The sequence below is a fragment of the Phaenicophaeus curvirostris genome, chromosome 7 (assembly GCF_032191515.1).
Source record: "Phaenicophaeus curvirostris isolate KB17595 chromosome 7, BPBGC_Pcur_1.0, whole genome shotgun sequence".
NCBI lineage: Eukaryota > Metazoa > Chordata > Aves > Cuculiformes > Cuculidae > Phaenicophaeus > Phaenicophaeus curvirostris.
In genome coordinates this window covers 39,904,590-39,922,019 of record NC_091398.1, presented here as the reverse complement: position 1 = coordinate 39,922,019, position 17,430 = coordinate 39,904,590, and the positions used below count along the sequence as shown (strand labels likewise).

Here is a 17,430-nt window from a genome sequence, read left to right as displayed (position 1 = left end):
CAGGCTTCTCTCACCTATTGAATTTTAGTCTGTCAGTACAAGAATATCCAGCAAACAACCCTAACGGAATTAGCAAACGAGGGTCTCATAAGCAAAACCTAACTGGTTTTTGTATGTGTTTAGTTTTTTACCTCCTCTTGATCCAACATTTGTTGCTTTAGTTTTTCAGCCAACTGGCTCTGCTGGTTGATTTCATCATCCTGCAATGAAACAGGGATGGAGATTTTTAGTTTGCTTTCACAGTTCTCATTTGGTCACTTTTATTGCCTCTTTCTAGAAAAGAAGGAAGAACAAAGCCATCGCAAACCTTGTGCGTGACTGAGAGGTAGGAGAGGAGAGAAAAATATATGTACAGAGCTACATAGTAAAAGTAATGCAGTTGTCTCTAGTATTTACCTAAGAGAGTATCCCTGAGGATAAAGACAACAAGGTGGGGTCTCACGAGAGCAGAGTAGAGAGGTTAGAATACAATATGAGAGTATAAAAGAATATATACAATAAATATATTAAATATACTAAGATACAGTCTCTCTTTTTGTCTCCTTTCTCCTGTGACTCTGAGTTTGCTGAGGGAGCACAGTTTTTAGCAAAATTGCTGAAGAAAGGAGGGCTGAAAAGCCTGTCTTAAACCCTTAAAATTTCATGGAGAATGCCCACAAACAGAGGGAACAGAAACAGATAGCTGCCATGACAGGACAAGATCTGTTTCTATCATGATAACGTTTTGAACTTTGGGATATTTCCAGTTCATGGTGCTCAAGGAATAGAGATACACCCACCCATTTTGGCTTAGTTTTCCATTTACCCTCAGAGAATGGAGTCAGACCCAATGGTCACACCTTATCATCCAGCTGTCTGTAGAGACTGGCGATCTCATCATCGTATTTCTGCTTCTCCTCTGTTGAGATGCTGGCAACAACCGGTGTGATGTTGTCAATAATCGGAGTGTTATCACAAGGCTCCAGGTTCTTCTGGTCCTTCGCACTGATCTGTTCATCTTCAGGCACAGCTTCTCCTATAAGAACATAATCTATGGTCATTACAAACCAAGGGCAGCCTGAAACCATGGAAATTCCTGGATCCTTCACAGTTGCCAAGAGGTGTCCAACCTGGAGAATAGAAGGCTCTGAGGAGACCTTATAGTGACCTTCTAGTAACTGAAGGAGCTACAAGAAAGCTGGGGAGGGACTGTTCACAAAGGCTTGGAGTGATAGGGTGAGGAGGAATGGCTTTAAATTGGAGAGGGGAAGATTTAGATTAGACAAAAGAAAGAATTTCTTCACTATGAGGATGGGGAGGCCCTGGCCCAAGTTGCCCAGAGAAGCTGTGGCTGCCCCATCCCTGGAGGGGTTCAAGGCCAGGCTGGATGGGGCTTGGAGCCCCTGATCCAGTGGGAGGTGTCCCTGCCCATGGCAGGGGAGCTGGAATCAGATGATCTTTAAAGTCCCTTCTAACTCAAACCCCTCTATGATTCTATGAAAAGCATTGTACGTTTGGCTCCCCTTTTACTCAAACCCTCTATAGATGGGATTCATTCCATGGATTAACAGAAGTGTAAATAAGGAGGAAAAAAACTGACTTTTGGCCTAAAGTCTACTGGCAATTAAACGTCTCTTCCTCTGAGATTTCCAACCACCTTATCCACTCTCCCTCCCCACAAGGAACTGCCAGCACAGGACAGCGGCACTTAAAACAATCTCCACCTTCTGCCCTGTCGTATCTCAAATTAAAGAGCGCAGCCCAATTTTCAGTTGTTGCTTATGCATACCAGATAGGATGTTCTCCCTACACGTTTTCTTTCACAATCATTTTCTCTGAGGAATATTTTCTTCGGTAACGCCAGCGCATTGTAATTACGAAGCCGGTGCTGCTCAGTGAAGAGGGACAGGCAAGGCGCTCATGCCAGAAATTGAATCGACTCTCATTAGAGTCTGGTGAGAGACTGCGAGCTGCTGAGCGCTGCACACAATGCTCGAGGTGCAGGAAGGTTGCGTTCAACCCTTCAGTACAAACAGGTTCTTTCCCTTTCTATGAAAAGCTACAGCATTTCAGTCCCATAAAGCTTTACTAGCCTTTCCTCTGGCCAAGCCTGTGTCAGCACTATTCATCTTCTTGGCAGGGAAACAAGGAAACAGGACAAATATATCAAAAAAACAACAAAAAAAGGCAGGTTAATTCAAAGCAAAACAAAGCAGGGCATGAAAGACCACCATGAACTAATGGAGAAGATAATTTTTCAAGCTTAAAACATGAAAAGAGTAACTTGACGTCATGCACCACGAGCTCTATAGAAGTACAGCGCTCAAAATACTTTTTTGCCCTATTGCTAACAGCTCGATGCTATTTTATATTATTAATGAGAAAAATGTCAATTGATTTTTCATTGTTGCTTTTCTCTGGAGCAGAGCAGGAAAAATGGGCCCTTGCACAGTCACCAGTGCTCCTCAGGCTACAGGGGATCCCTTGGGAGCCTCCCAAAATGAGTTGTTAGATTTTCATTTCCCTGTGATGTTTAACTGGGGAGCTTTGTGTGGCAGGCAGGTGAAAGGAGGCGGGACACTCAAATTTGATCGAGATGCTTGGATGAGAACATCCTCCTACCTGTCAAACACAGAGCAAATTGTGCACTTGGATACGAGGCTGCTGAAATCCTGCTTCAGCGAGAACCGAGCACACCCATTTTCTGCCACGATTTTCTTTTCTAATTTCTAAACGTATAGAACAAGCTGTGCCGAGCGAGTATTTATGCATCTATCTTGCCTTTCCTATTCAAGACACGGGGCCTGTGACATATCCATTTGTAAGGAGGCTCCTTTGACAGAATATCCTTCCAAACAATGCTGTTTCAGAAGGTCAGACAAGAAATCAATAGGATTTTGAATGCATGGAATGTATTGCTGGGTAACGCCAATCAGAAGAGCAGGACAGATGGAGGGGAAGGAGCGCTGTGTATATTTAGACAAAACAATAGAGGCAGCATGTTGTGAGGCTTCTGTACGCGGCATATAGAAAGGATCGGTACGGATTTTCTAACAAAACAGGTTCCTAGAACAGGAAGGAAATCAAAGCAGTCAGGTTTTGCAAACACAGAGTGAACCACGCAGAAGAGGAGCAGGTTATAAAGCCCCAGCACCCCTCAACGCCACCAGCAGAGCGACTGTCTCCATAGCAATCGCGCTGTGCTGATAAGGGAAATATTCCCCGGGCTGGAGTCTCCAGAGAGAGACACGGAGCACAATCATTAGGTAACGAACTCATCTGAAAGGCAAGCAAACAGCACAGGGAGCTGAAAGAGGAAATGATTTTTTGTACCCATAAAGGTTAGATATTATCTTCGACGTAGTGATTTCACCCAGGATGTTCAAAACCAGACGTGACTGCACGACAAATTGTGACTAATAATGAAATTGCAGATTTGTTCCTGCTTTAGATTCTCCACTTCTGCACGAGTTACATCCTATTGAACTGCTGGATGCGCCAACACGTACAGCCTGGATGACAGCAATTTAGAAAATAATAATGCCTCCAAAGAAACAGCCTTGGGGGTTGGGGATTTTCTGGGATTTCAGGGTGCAAGGGGTGCAGGGTTGGTTTCTTTGGGGCTTGGGGGGTTGTTTGCTTGCTCGTTGCATCTTAGGGGGTTGGTTTGTTTGTCTGTTTGGGCTTTTTTTAAGGATACACAGAATAGAAATGAAAAGCAAGGACAGTTTCCCTAAAATTACTTGTCAACGATCCAGTTAATTAAGAATTATTTAATTAGTATGTGTGCATTGAAATAAATTTCCTCCCTTGCCAACCTGCACTTGATCTTACAACCTACCCTGAATGGCAATTCCCCATGTTTCTAAACAGAAAATTGGCTGTTCTCAACATAAATTTCACTCAGAAGCCATAGAAGGAGACAAATGCTGATTATTCTCATCAGACGACACTCCTAATCGTTGCGCTAAAGGACTAATTATTCCAATGCTAGATTCAATTATAAAAGAACACCCCAAGTATATAACAGAAAGTATAACTGAACTGATTCACATGCAGAGCGCTCTCTTAAAATATCAACATCGTGATAATATTTTAATATTTTAATATTACTACCATTATTAAAAATTATTGATGCCTTCCTGTATTCACAACAGCTGCGATCATGCTAGTTTGGGCAGTTAAAATGGGATCTTCTGTGAGTGGTTGCTGCTGGTTTCCCTGGGATTTGCTTCTCCATCTTTCAGTTATTATCATACAGCATGAGCTACATCTCTGGATGGTGAGCTTAGCATTAGTGTGACTTTTGAGTTAAGGCAAGATGTAAACATACGCAATTTAAAACCACGAAGACACACGCATTCCCATTTTCAGATACGCACCATTTCTCCACCTGTTCAGTTCCAGCTCTAGGTGCTGGATAACATTCTTTAGACTCTTGTTTTTGTCTTTCTCTTTCTCGTACTTCTTCTTCCACTCCTCTGCGGTCAGCTCCAGGTTCACGGAGACCGTGTTCTTAATCGTCTTAGCTCTGCGCAACAAGACCAGGGGTCAGTGCAACTTTTATCTCATCGCAACAGTGAGGATTCAGAAATTTTTCCATAATACAACGGGAAAACTCTAAACATTTGCACTTCATTTTCTGAATGCAATGCCACAATTCCATTTTCTCGCCAGCCCTCAGCAGAATTACTACCTGGAAACCTCGACAGAAGTTCTTCCATATCAAAGTCCAGCAGGCAGTGATAGGCATGGATCTGCCTCTTCTGACTTCTCCAAAAAGAGCAGCCCTGGAAACTGCTCTTAGATTTAGGACAAAACCAAGTCCTGTCACTATTGCTCTGCGAGGTGAGACGTCACCTCACAGCCTCTCCTGGCTTGGGACCCAGTGCAGAGCACCCCACACCATCTCCACCAGCAAAGCTCAGCCAGATTTCAAGCATCACAGCGTGAAGGACGTCAACACAGCAAAGCAGAGATATGGAAATGTCTCCTTCTTGAAAGCCGAACAGCCCTCTCAAATACATTTATGGGGGTGGAAGGAAGGGGATGAGGAGAACCGCCGGTCACCACCAGGTAACTGGGTGCTGCTGGGCTGAGGAAAGCTGTCAGTGGGATGGGAACCTCGACTCCTGCCTCTGCCACCGCGAGCAGGCTCGCCCATTCCTGCCTCTCTAGGCACATATATCACAAAATTTAAACCCTTCTAACAACAACCACCCCTTTGTTATTGTGAAAGGGCTTAGCTCCAGCCCAACCTAAACAATCACGCTAGAAAATGCAAAGCAAGCAGGAAAAAAAACCCCACACAGCATCTACTCTAGCAAATCCACGTTTAAAAGGAAGAACCAAACAAATCAGTACGAATCAAGAAAACTTCGGATCTTTGCCCTTTGCGGCTCGGACTCGGAGTGCCAACAAATGACTCCACTGTCAGCAAATAAAACAGAGGCTAAGGAAAGGAAAATCAGACAGACCTACAGGTTTGGAAAGCACAGGCTGAAATGTCAAGGCAGGAAACTATGCCTAGGAATGGGCTTGGATACACAGGTTAACTCTGCTTTGGAAAGAGAGCACAGGAGTATTATCTTTAATACAAGATATATCTTTAATACAAGGTACAGGAGTATTATCTTTAATTATCACACAAAGTATTATCTTTGCAGCTCCACTTACTGATTCTAAAGAATCCTTTAAATGTGGCCAACCACTAAAAAGCCTGAATATTGCTTTGTCAGCAAGAAGACACTCCCATATCAGTGCCTCATACTCCGAACTGCGCTCCAGTGGTTGCACCACGAGGCAAACAGGAGTTTTATCACCTTAGAAACATTTTTAAATAACCTTGTACTTTTAAAATACGCAGATGCCTAACGATTCGCTTTTACTCCTTGTCCCTGCCAAAAGCACAGCTCAGGTTTCCACTCATTTGACTGTGCCAGGGCGAAGGAAAAGCCACACCATAACGTTTACTGGCTGCATTACTCCAACGGTGGATGAAATACTAGCAACTAAAATGAAAAAACAATATAAAAACACAATAAAAGATGGAGCAGAAAGAGGAGAAACCAGCTCGCTACTCACAGAGGAGCACACGCATGTGTTGATCGCTATAAGTGGGCCTGTGAAGATGAATTTTACTCCTGACACTTATTTTAATGGTGATATAATTCTTTTTTGCTAGGAAAAATGGAGGAACCAGTCATCACCCATGACTCGTTTACCCTCCCTTTAATGTTATTCAGGCCCTAAATACCGTCAGATCAGAAAAATGAAACACCACAACTGAAAATTAAGAAGAATCTCTTCATGCTGAGGGTGGGGAGGCCCTGGCCCAGGCTGCCCAGAGCAGGGGTGGCTGCCCCATCCCTGGAGGGGTTCAAGGCCAGGTTGGATGGGGCTTGGAGCCCCTGATGCAGTGGGAGGTGTCCCTGTCCATGGCAGGGGTGGGACTGGATGGGCTTTGAGGTCCCTTCCAACTCGAACTATTCTATGATTCTACAATTCTGTGATTCCAGCAAAGAGAAATGAAACACAAAGAAATGTAACCCAGATTTCCTCTACACACCCTTCCTCAAGTACCCAAGAATACAACTTCCCAGAGGTCCTGGAGTGCTGTTACACACTACAGAGCAAAGCCAAAACCCTTTTAGCCTAGATTTATAATAAAGAAGATGATACTCTACCTTTTAATCCCCTTAATCTGACCTGTTATATTTTACTGCTTACATTTCTTTTAACCATCCCTGCAGACAGAGAGATCAGCAGAACAGCAAGCAGATTGAAACCTAACACAGCACCTACTCATCTATTTAAAATGCAATGTCCCCTTGGCTGTGTTACTGCCCTGGAGCCTTGTCCCAAATTAATTACCAGGAATTTTGGGTCCACTTTTCTGTTCTACAGCTGTGCAAGACTCACACTTATCTGTAATCACCTGCAGTCAGAAAATTGTACGTGGGGAGGTTTAACTGTGAACCATCAAAGCATTTAAACTTTTACTATCCACATAAAACTGTGCACCTCATCATACTTCAGAGTTGTTAAAACTTTTATTTAATTACTACATCTTAATATTTGCATTTACTGAAAATTGCGGTGACATTATAATATATGTGATTTCAGTAGAAGCTTTCTTTACTCTTCGATAATTTATTCTGTTCATCGTAGAACAGTGAATAAAAACTGCATGGCAACCCTTAACCTGATTGTATGTTAATGACTGCTTCCTCCTTTTATAGTCCTCATCCATAAAAACTTAACTACAGCATCCCTTGAAGCTCCCTTTGGGGAGTTTCTCCTGCATGCTGGGATTTAAGCGAGTAGCTTACAGTTTGGCAGTGAAGGAAGGAAATCATAGAATCACCAGGTTGGGAAAGACTTCTGGGATCATCGAGTCCAACCATTCCTATCTGCCACTAAACCACGTCTTGAGTACCTTGTCTACCCATCTTTTAAATACTTCCAGGGATGGTGACTCCACCACCTCCCTGGGCAGCCTCTGCCAGTGCCCAATGACCCCTTCAGTGAAATTTTTTTTCCTAATAACCAGTCTGAACTTCCCCTGGTGCAGCTTGAGGCCACTCCTCCTTGTCCTATCACCTGTCACTTGGGAGAAGAGCCCAGTTCCCTCCTCTCTACAACCTCCTTTCAGGCAGTTGTGGACAGTGATAAGGTCTCCCCTCAGCCTCCTCTTCTCCAGGCTAAACAACCCCCAGTCCCTCAGCCGCTACTCATAAGACTTATTCCCCAGCCCACATGTGGAAGAGACATCTTCTTTCTGAATACTTCCAGACTTATTTTATCCTTGCTTGTTTCTGAGGACTTCTTCCTAAATCATTAAGATCCTTCAGACACAAAACCATCCACAGCTATCATGGCAATCTCTCAAAGTTGTCAATACTACAGAGTCCACATTTTTCACTTTTCTTAATGGTTAAAGCAATATTTTTTACAACTCTAGCAATAAACCCTGAGATGCCAGTCAAGAAGACACATGTAAAGCATCAAGAGCAGTATCAGATGAAGCAAAATTAAACATTTTCCATGGAGTCAGTCAACCATCATCTTCCCCCCAAAATTTCAAAGAACTACTGTAACGCTTTATACTTTCTGCAGGATAACTTATCAGAGCTTCTAAGGAGCACAGCTGCTGGCCAACATTAACATTTATTTTTCCAGTGCCACAGGGAATAAAGATACGGTTCGCTCCAGTTCTCCAGCACTATTTTTTAACAACTTCAGAAAACATAACCTCCCTGCTTTAGAAGGCCTGCTCATCTCAGTCCCAGCTGGCTCGGAACACATGAAAGAGCCCACGTCACTGTCATCCAGCCTCATGCCAAGTGGGACTCACCGCTGCCCGAACATCAGGGTCGACTTTGTTTCTGCTTCATTGAAGACAGAAGGAGAACAGCAAATCACGATGGTGGTTCTGCAGTTCCCACCAAGGGAATCCTGAAGTATTCGGGTCATTTTGCTGTCTCGGTATGGAACGTGGGTTTTCTAATCAAATGTAAGTGAGAGACAAGAAGAATTTTTTAAATAATGATAACGTAATAAGAGAGAACGTGAGTTGACAGCGACCTTCCGGTACCTGAAGGGGCTACAAGAAAGCTGGGGAGGGACTGTTCACAAAGGATTTTCGTGATAGGACAAGGGGCAATGGGGATAAACTGGAAAGGGGCGGATTTAGACTAGACATAAGGAAGAATTTCTTCACTATGAGGGTTCGGAGGCCCTGGAACACGTTTTCCAGGGAAGTGGTGGCTGCCCCATCCCTGGAGGTGTCCAAGGCCAGGTTGGATGGGCCTCAGGCAGCCTGATCCAGTGGGAGGTGTCCCTGCCCACACAGGGGGGTTGGAACTGGATGATCTTTAAGGTTCCTTCCAACCCAAACTATTCTATGATTCTATCACAGGTTTCATGGGTTTGAAGCACACAATCCTGAAGAGTCATTGTTTTGATTGTGCTAAGACGGGATAACCACTCCAGTGAAATCACTGAGAATTAGTTTATCTTTAGCAGAATGGCCAAAGTGTCACTGGTTTGTGGTTGGAAAGCTAATATTTTCCTTCTGAATTGCAATGTTAGCTTAATTTTTTTATGCGCGTGGCAAAGAAACCACTAGATAAAAAGCCATTCTTCAACAACAGAAAACAGGATTACTTACAGTTCCTTCTGCCAGAGCAGATATCACATTGCCTAAAGCAGACAAAGACTTATTGATATTTTTAGCTTCATCGAGAACAGCGCCCTCCGCTCCAGTTTTGCTGACCTACCAAAGAGAACAGGCAGCAGTCAGGCTCAGCTATCAGCCAGCATCTGCACAAACACAGCTACAACGCAGATAGCGCAACAGCTAATGACGCTCTTCGAAGAAAATCAAAGCAAGCTTATCAGCATGAAGAAGAATTATGTAGGCACTTTTTAGTTACTGGAAGCCTGTCGTTATTCAGCCTTTCTTCCAGTGAAAGAGCAAGTTGACTTTTTGTTTGGGGAAGAGCTGGTAAGCCTGGGCTCGCCTGAGGACACCTGGGGACCACCTCCACGACCACACGGAGCGGGAACACCACAGGTCTGTTCTCAGGGCACACTGAGTGGCACAGCGCACGCCAGCAAACAAGTGTCTTAGCTTCGTATTTTCCTTGCATGGACCAAGAATATGAGGACAGGAAAAGTGTGATCGCACTATCTCACTCATCCTGAATGCAAGATTTACTGGTTCACACCCTGGATCACGTTGGCCCACGCAGGAAGCTTGGTGGCCTGGGACCAGCACTCGTTTAGAGAGCACCAGAGTTTTATAGTTGTTCCTCTCTCCATTTTGCGGGTCAAGGGGTGGGGAAGGGCACAGAAATGTATAATAAATGTATAATAAATGTATAATAAATGTATAATAAAGCCATATATTTTTCTCTACATTAAAACTACAGTATCTGTACTTTCCTTCAAAAATGACACATGACATAAAAGAAAACACAATTGCATCTTTTAAGCAGACAATCCACCATGGGAACCCTCGCTTCAGGTTTTCTACAAAATGTCCAAGCACGCATAATGAACCCCAAAAGTGCAGTTTTCTCAGGGGGGAATAGAGCTTGACCACACATCCATGTTCTAAACACCACCAAAGAGTTTTTAATTTAACATTTAGTATTAATATGCAATAATAGAAGTTAACACAATTAATTACACTGATGGATGGCTTCCACACTGTAGCACTGTTCTATCAACTAGTGTGTCCCAATGAGAAACATCAAAGCCCTGCAGCCTATCAACACGATCTTATCCTTCTCATTTCTGGAAGGAAACAGAAATCTACCACTACAAGGAAAGACATTGCTTCACCATCACTAATTATTTTGCTATGCACAGTAGTTGCCAAGGATCCAGGTTGAATTCCATTGCACTGCAGATTAATGACGGAATTTATAGTTTATTTATTTCATTTATAGTTGAACGATTTTGAACCCTCCAGAAGATGTTAGAATGAGAACTGGGGAACAATGACACTTTTCCATTGCGGCACTGTTCTAGACCATTACTTTTCAGTAAATTGATACAAGTTCTTTTCTTGTCAGTGTTTTTATATACTGGAAAGCAGAAACAGTCACCAAAATCCAGAGAGTCATCCAGGGAGCTTCAAACAGACTTTAGCTTTATGACTGCATTAACTGCCATTATTCCATTGATCTAATACATGAAACAATTACAGAAAATCTAGAAATAGGACACGTCTGGATATAAGCAAATTAAAATACCTGTCTAATTTGACAAATTACATAAAAATTATATTACTTTCTTCAAATACTCATAACTAAACGTGAAGCTAAATGATAATACACTGATTCAATCCACCTCATTATAAATCTTGCAGGTTTTAGGGGGTTGTGTTTCCTACCAATGGTTTTGATCACCTCTTTTTCTCCATCCCACATAAAAATCAGATTGCCATACTGATGATAACCTAAGATAAGACTTCTGTAAAGCCTAATTTAATTTTGCATTGACATACATTCACATGATTAGTTTAGGGATCACACTAGAAGAACTCAGCACTTCAGGAAAGGGGAAAAATTACCTTCTCGCTTCCAGCCAAGTCTACCAGGTAAAGCTTTCCACTGAGTTTCTTCTCAGTTTCCACATTCTCTTGTTTAATATTAATAAGGAAGATGCTGTGGCTCCTAGAGCTGTGCTCATTCATATCTGCAATCACATCAGAAAGGTTTTGTTTAAATGACTTTAAAAGCTGACAAGAAATGATAGCCTATGGCTAGTAGATTCAAAACTACAAGATCACTCCCTAGAGAGCCCAGACCACTGTCATGACAGCAGCGTCTGTGCCAAGAGCTGCAAAAAAACCTACAAAATGAGCTCTTAATTTCTCCCAACGTGAGCAAATTAACTAGATTCATGATAAATGACAACCTTGGGGAAAAAAAAGCACTTTTTCCCCCCTCATTTTTCTTTCTTTTTTGATAGATTTTATTTCCCTGAATCGATAAAATATGACCAGAACTAGCAAAAAAATCTCATCTGTTTTCTCTGTTACCATAAACCCCACCACCTTTCCCCAACACGTTTATCTGAGCTCCCTTTTTCTCCTCCACCTCCAAACTCAGGTTTTCAGTAACACTTCCAAATTTGCTCCTTGCCATTTCAGTCTGGGTCAAACTCATTCGCTGTCAACTTTGGTCAGAGCTTTTCTGTATGCACCAAGTGCAACAGGCAGCATCACAAAAAAAAAAAAAGGTGTATTTGGATTTTTTTTGTTAAATAGAATAGCAAACAATGGAAGGAAACATTACTCAGGAAAAAGTGAATATATTTCTATTAGTATGATGAGAGAGGCATGGGAAAGATAAAGCAAGTGCTACAATTAGTGCATCATTACATCGTTCACACGAGTAACTCAAAATACTTTGTGAACATGAAGAATCCATACCAGAAGCTACAATCACCCACACTTTATAGCCTTACTATACTTACTTGTGACGGCTACGTGACGGTTGGCCTTCCCTTCATCAATGACATCCAAAACTTCTTCAGGACTAGATACAAATCTTTCTGTACAACCCTAGAAAAATGCCAGTTGAACACAGGGAAGTTTAGGAACTGCCCTAGTACTCTGAATGCCAGCGAGAAGACTATTTAGCACTGATGAACCAAATAATTAAAAGAACCATCAACATCCAACATGATCTGTGCGAGGTAATGGACCGAAACGTGCCTTGGTATGACCTTCAGCAGGAGGTAACTCAAGAGGCAGTTTCCTTTCACAAGATTAAAAATTTAACCAAATCTAAACATGCAGCAGAAGAGTTTCTATACTTAGTAGACATGGAGGGATATAGCATATATTCCCATTACTAATTCGGGTTAGATTACATACCCAAATTAGTTTTTCTCCTCTAACTACAAGCCCAGATGCACAGCCCTTTGTTCTCTGCCTCAGCGCAACGCTACTGAAAGAAGGAATTATTTTATCAACTCTTTTTTTGCCCTCCCCAGAATGAGAATAAACAGAACGTTATTATATCTGTATTAGGAATGCTCACATATGTTCATTAAAAGCATCCTATATTTATCTGAGGGCCCAGGAAGTCATAAACCAAATTCTTAACCCAACAAATCTGTTCTAAAATATTGTGAAATTGCAGCACCTACACAACAAAATGCTAAACAACAAAATTCTTCAAGATGTTCTGTTTCATATCTGACATGAAACGCGAACATGAATACTTCAAGTTTAACACGTTACCAGCCAAATGTAAATGTTTAAAGTCACAAAAACAAAGCAAACATGATTCAAGCCCATTAATATTTCAGGAAACTGAATATTTGAATCCAGAGACCGATACTACTTGAACATTCAAGACTGAACGTGAGTTGAATCATCTCAGCAAATGCACTGGGATACAAATGGGAATATGTAAAGAAATGCATATGTGAGAAAGAATGAGAAAACAAGCACCAATTTTTCCTTGTACCTTAACATATGGGACTCTGTTTTTGTCTTCATGTACAGCGAGGTTTGTCTTTGACACTAGAGAAAGAGATGGAGATAATTAGGAATATTCCACATGTAATAATGCGTCAGCTCTAGGTGTGACAGTCAAAGACCCTGAAAATATTCTATTTGCAATGGGGACTGCAGTCACTTCCTACTCCTTATTCACTACCTGTACTTCCATTACGTAAAACTTCTTTCTTGGTCAATAAATCTTGTACCCGATTCTTTAAAGTTACCCTTATGAGAGCTTTTGTTCATTGCTTGCGATTATAAAATAAAATAAACACAGACCAATCCAGATTTTGCCAAAGCAGCAACTATTTCAAAAGGAAGAGAACTCACTAGAAGTCAAAAAAGCTCAAATACAGGTTCCTCTTTGCTATGATCACAGCATATATTTTTCTGGCTTCAGACTGATTCACGATCACAATTCTCATTAACATGCAGCATGCAGATACAGGGACACAAATTGTAACGGGGACAAAGATGCTTCCCAAAAACCTCTACCTAGCAGAAGCAAGGCAAGGAATGACTGGAATCAAATTTATTCTCGATTTAACCAAAAAAATCAACAAAATACTACCTACGTTTTAAAATTAGAGTTTGGCTTTAAGAATATACATCATCAATGAGGCTCAGATATGTCTTCAAGTCTGTTAAATTCTCTGTGCCCGTATCTTCTAGCATTCTGGTACCTGAAGTGGCTCCAGGAAAGCTGGGGAGGGAGTTTTTCCAAGGGCATGGAGCGATAGGATGAGGGGGAATGGCTTTAAATTGGAAGGGGGAAGACTGAGATGAGACGTTAGGAAGAAATTCTTCACACTGAGCGGGGGGAGGCTCTGGAATGGGTTCCCCAGAGCAGGGGGTGGCTGCCCCATCCCTGGAGGGGTTCAAGGCCAGGTTGGATGGGGCTTGGAACAACCAGATCCAGTGGGAGGTGTCCCTGCCCATGGCAGGGGTGGAATTGGATGATCTTTAAGGTCCCTTCCAACCCAAACCATGCCATGATTCCATGATTTACACTCTGGCTGTGTAGCACTGCAGGGGGAGGTGCACAAGTCACAGAACAGGCGACTGAAACTGCCAAATTCTCTTTCAGATACTCAGTCACACAGCTGACACCTAAGTTACCCTCAAAGAAAGCAACCGTTTCCCCTCAAGCACCGATTCAAAGCCCTGCAGCAAGCCAAGAAACACTCAGTCACGTAAGAAATGCAGAACTTACCATCAAGTAGGTCCCTTATTTTGTCCAAATATATCTCGAAGTAGGAAACCTAATTAAGTAATCATAAACATTACCAATTTAAACTTTGGTGATTTAAGAATCTCTGTACCTCTATTTCCATATCTGTCAAAATAAAAAGCACCAAACTAAAAATAAAACCCGCCTCCCACAGAGTTTCAATTACATCTTTCCTGTGAACATACTTGTACTTTGAACGATTTACAAGTCATTGATCTTCCTCCGTTTATCAATGATTCATCAGTAAAGCATACACAAAAAACTTCAGACAAATCTTATCTTCATCTTTTTTTTTTCTCCCTTTTACATAGGCAAAATTGACAAAAATATTGAGCGGAGTCAAATCAATTCAACCATGATCATATCAGTACAGCTGCATCACGAGGAGGGTACTAAAGTTTTAAATGAAGCCCATGTAAAAACTGTGGCTTAAATCAAGTCCCAAAGAATAGAGTGAAAATAAGCTTTTTTGTAACAAAGAGACGGTTGTCCTCAAAAAGAAAGGAAAAAAACATTAAGGAGAGCGAGAATGAATGAACGACACTGTAAATAAAAGGGTATTTGACTCACAGAAGAAAACAGAGATGGGTTAGGAGGAAGGTGTCAAGCCATACCCGAAATAATCTTTACCCAAGGATTATTTGGCTAGGACACTAGACAGCTAAATTCTGGGTATCAGTAAACTCTACCTATTTAGTAAAGTATAATTTTATTTCATGTATGAATCAAATTCTATCTTTTTTTTTTCAGACTGATGGGCTCCTCTTCCTATGTGACAACTGCTGTTAAATACAGCTATATTTTGCTTCTGTGCCTTTATTTCACCTGTGCCCCACTCAAAGCCACCCTCTGGACTGGCTCATCTCAACACTCTGGGTCACCCAGGCTCACCTCATGTGCTTTACGTGACCCTGCTCACACACTGCTGAGGATACCAAGTTCCCTTCCCTGTTCTTAAACACCTCTCTATTAAAGAGGGAACGGAAAAACAATGATACTAATTGTCAGCGTTGGCTCAGCGACTAAAAGCGTGTGACAGCTGGTTAAATTCTTGCTCCCAATGACAGAACACGCATTTCTCTCAGCGACAGCTCCTTGTATAATCACTCACTCATTCATTGCTACTTAGGCAGCTTTTCTGTTAAGATGTTCATAAATGTCAACTATGCTAGGAAACCATTGAAACAATTCAGTGCTGGCAGAGCATGATTTATAAGCGATAATCTTCTGCCAGGACAGGAATTTACTATGTCTCCTCCCCATCTGCTGATGTCCAAGTGCTATCACAGAATAGCAACGGCCACAGGAGAGCTTTACGGATGATGAGAAGCAATCAGTGGTGCTCCTATGGAAGCCATTGCTATGAAAATTCAGGTGTTTCTTCTTAAAAAGCTCAATATTTTAGATTTATATATAGAGAGAGTAAAATATTTAGATGGTTTCCATGTACATCTGCTTTTGCCTGTTCCTCCTGAGCACACCCACAAACAGGCACTGCTGAGAAGGCTCTCACTACTAAATGACGTGGTCCTTCCAGGACATTGGTACCTGCTTCAGAGGTTCTCTGCTGGATTACTGGGGGAAAAAATCCATAGATTTATATATCCCATCAGAGTGCTTCAAGGGCTTTAACAGTGCAGCACTAAGAAGTCACTCATGTTCAGCTTTTAGGCAAAAGAGGGACAGAGGAGGAGAGCTCCGTTGTCCAAGGCATCACCTGGTCACAGGAGGAGAAGGAGCGATGTTTTCACACTCTACCAGTGCTCAGCTGAAAATTGCTTCTAAACAGCCTTCCGTAAATTGCACAAAGCTTATTTCCTCCATTAAACACCCACATATTATGAGGGACCATTTGCATCCTTGCGCTGGACTGACATGTCAGCATTCTCTCCAACGTCACGCAGATCAATGGTATTTCTGATCACAGCTAGTGAGGCTGAGGGACAGTCTTTGGAGAGGCTGCAGTGAAATCTGTGTGTTATTTCTTACCAAGCTGGCTACCAGTCAGCTGTGGTGGCGAACAACACGGCAATCGATGGACTAGCAAGGCTGAGCTGAAAACACACTCCAAAAAATTGTCTATCAAAGGCCAGTAACTGCATTGGTTTATTCTAGTAAAGGTTCTCGGTAAAATAATGGGGGGGTTGAGTTATAGGAGAAAGAAAGGAAAAATTCTGTAGCACGATGCTAGAGCACAAATACAGCCTCCCCATCCAGCTCAACTTCCTTCCACCCGACCCATTACATAACACATCATCCTGCATTTACCTTTATATGAAACTCCAGGTTTTCATCCATGGAGTAGATGTGATCAAAGATGTCATGTGCAATTCTTGGAATGATTCCCATGAGCTGAGGGTCGTGCAGCTTCCCCTGCGGACACAAGAGCACATCGTAACTTGGAAAGCCCTCCTCAGGCACAGGAGAGGAGGAAGCCTTGTCCAAACACACCTTCCTCCAGTGGGTCCCTGCTCGGGGTGGGGGGATTTACTGGATGTAAGCGCACAGAAAAGGTGGCAGAAGGACTCAACATGTTAGCACGCGTCACCTGACAGAGCTTCTATCTGTTTTGTCAGCTCCTGCCCTGTGCCAAGCGTGCTGTCCTGCTGCTCTTTGCAGACTGGAGAGAGAGGAGTCAACACAAACACACACACATCACAGCACGGTTCTCACAGCTAAATCAGAAACAAGAAGCTAGAGGCTGAGAGAGTTGGGGTTGTTCAGCCTGGAGAAGAGAAGGCTCCGAGAAGACCTTATAGCGACCTTCCAGTGCCTGAAGGGGCTACAAGAAAGCTGGGGAGGGGCTGTTTGCAAAGACTTGGGGTGATAAGACTAGGGGCAATGGGGATAAACTGGAGAGGGGCAGATTTAGGCTAGATATAAGGAAGAATTTCTTCACTGTGAGAGTGATGAGGCCCTGGCCCAGGCTGCCCAGAGCAGGGGAGGCTGCCCCATCCCTGGAGGGGTTCAAGGCCAGGCTGGATGGAGCTTGGAGCCCCTGATCCAGTGGGAGGTGTCCCTGCCCACAGCAGCAGGGTTGGGACTGGATGGGCTTTGAGGTCCCTTCCAACCCAAACTATTTTATGATTCTATGAGTATTAAAGCATTTGTTTCTTTTTCACCACTCTGTTAGAAAGCTAAAGGGAAATCTGGGTTGCGAGGATTTGGGGATTAGAGTAATATATTGTGATCT

At 42.6% G+C, this 17,430-nt stretch overlaps 2 protein-coding genes across 2 annotated transcripts in view; both read right to left on the bottom strand.

Annotated features, from left to right (window-relative positions):
* Positions 1–17,430, bottom strand: part of KIF5C (kinesin family member 5C) — an 82,910-nt gene that overhangs the window by 27,854 nt on the left and 37,626 nt on the right. Inside the window, exons 4-13 of the mRNA XM_069861674.1 lie at positions 16,506–16,610; positions 14,220–14,268; positions 12,972–13,027; positions 11,971–12,058; positions 11,063–11,187; positions 9,152–9,256; positions 8,336–8,484; positions 4,362–4,510; positions 840–1,015; positions 132–200 (exon numbers count right to left, since the gene is read on the bottom strand). Of these exons, the coding sequence (XP_069717775.1) occupies positions 132–200; positions 840–1,015; positions 4,362–4,510; positions 8,336–8,484; positions 9,152–9,256; positions 11,063–11,187; positions 11,971–12,058; positions 12,972–13,027; positions 14,220–14,268; positions 16,506–16,610 (1,071 nt within the window). The remainder of the gene's footprint in view (positions 1–131; positions 201–839; positions 1,016–4,361; positions 4,511–8,335; positions 8,485–9,151; positions 9,257–11,062; positions 11,188–11,970; positions 12,059–12,971; positions 13,028–14,219; positions 14,269–16,505; positions 16,611–17,430) is intronic.
* LYPD6B (LY6/PLAUR domain containing 6B) overlaps positions 1–17,430 on the bottom strand; it is a 97,626-nt gene that overhangs the window by 73,811 nt on the left and 6,385 nt on the right. The gene's annotated exons all lie outside the window — the stretch shown is intronic.